Source organism: Arachis hypogaea, chromosome 12, assembly GCF_003086295.3.
Source record: "Arachis hypogaea cultivar Tifrunner chromosome 12, arahy.Tifrunner.gnm2.J5K5, whole genome shotgun sequence".
Taxonomy (NCBI): Eukaryota; Viridiplantae; Streptophyta; class Magnoliopsida; order Fabales; family Fabaceae; genus Arachis; species Arachis hypogaea.
Genome location: NC_092047.1, coordinates 107,888,999 through 107,890,705, shown reverse-complemented (window position 1 = coordinate 107,890,705; position 1,707 = coordinate 107,888,999). Strand labels below are relative to the sequence as shown.

The 1,707-nt window shown below is 31.8% G+C and overlaps 1 protein-coding gene across 1 annotated transcript; it reads left to right on the top strand.

Moving 5' to 3' along the window:
* LOC112728131 (non-specific lipid-transfer protein 4) lies at positions 1-1,419 on the top strand. Its single transcript, XM_025778145.2, is given in 3 exon segments — positions 1-404; positions 406-457; positions 1,152-1,419. Coding segments are annotated over 3 exon segments (363 nt in total). The 5' UTR covers positions 1-113; the 3' UTR covers positions 1,172-1,419.
* Positions 1,420-1,707: the final 288 nt, after the last annotated feature.

Below are 1,707 nucleotides of genomic sequence, written 5' to 3'. Positions count from 1 at the left end.
TGCACCCAAAGTACTCACAATAAAAGTGCCACAATTTCCAATTAAGTATCCACAACACCAAAGTAAAGCAATTATATTACATTGTTGCATTAAGGCATATTACTTTTAGTAACATGGCCAGCATCAAGGTTGTTGCATGTGTGTTTATGGTTTGCATGGCCATTGTGGGTGCACCAATAGTCCATGCTGCCATCTCATGTGGTCAAGTTAACTCTGCCCTATCACCATGCATCCCATACCTTACAAAGGGTGGACCAGTTTCTCCGGGGTGTTGCGGCGGCGTTAAGAGCCTTCTTGCGGCCGCCAAAACTACCCCTGACCGCCAAGCTGCATGCAACTGCCTGAAAACCGCCGCAGGCTCCATTCGCGGCCTTATCGTCGCGAATGCCGAGTCTCTTCCCGGAAAATGTGGTGTTAGCATCCCTTACAAGATTAGCACCTCCACCAACTGCGCCACGTATGTTAATTGACTCATACATAACATGTTTAGTTTAATTCTCGTTTGAAAAATACTTTCTCTCTCAAATTAAACCTAAATCCTAAATAGACTAATTAATTTTGTGTTTAAAAAATTTAAAAATAATAAAAATTAAGGAACCTGCATCGATGCATATATGTCTAGTGAGCACTTTATTCTAATATTCTCACATGATTTTATATATAATTTTTTTAGAGGGACATGCATCACTATACCCATATATTAAGCATTTGTTTTAACAATCATACTAAATACATACCAAAATCAGTCATCAATATAAAATATATATTAAAATATAAAATATACATTAAAATTAAAGTTAAATTATTACACCTATATTTATACACAAATACATAATAATCGATTTTGATTGGGCACATAGTATTTTTGTTGTTTAAATTGTAACCACAATTGCTAGCTATTAATTAGTTGCATAAATTCCAACTTATGCACATTCTCGTAACTATATAATTTTTATTTTACTTTACATTTTTGCATACATGGTTACATTTACACCATAACGAACTCTACCACACTTGAGCCTATAGATAGATGCGCATCTATACGTGCAAAAGCTTAATTAATTAAACACTAATGTATAATCTTTTTGCTTAAAAATTATTAGTAATTATAAATTGAGTTGATTTGTTTGTTGGTTGCTTTAATGTTGCAGCATCAAGTTCTGAAGAATAATGGATGTGGTGGAAGAGAAAGAGGACAACATACATAGCCAGTTTCTAGTAGCTTTAGTTTTCAGATATTTAATAAGAATAAAGGAACGCAAGAAGTGTATCACTTATGAGAGTATACTCTTGTGTTTCCCTTAGTTTCATGACACTTGGCTCTAGTTATTATCTCTGTGTGTGTGTATCTCAGTTGGTTGTTGAATACTTGAATGTATTAATAACCTATATAAGTATATATTAATTCCACTTTGATTACTTTGCTTTCTATTTTCTTAATTTTTCTTTTTGGTCTTTATACATTGAGTCATTGACACTGGCCTTCTAAACAAAGATTTAAAATATGAATTCAACTTTTAAATTACGTAAATTTATGCTAATAAAAAGAAATATACAAACAATGATGTCTCTAACTAAAGTTATCGTATCTAAGCCATAATTTATTTTGATCGAACATTAAATCAATATTTAGTTTAACTGATGAGTTATTGATTAAATCGTTTAAATAATAAAAAAAAATGGTTTAGACATATTCAATATTTTGAA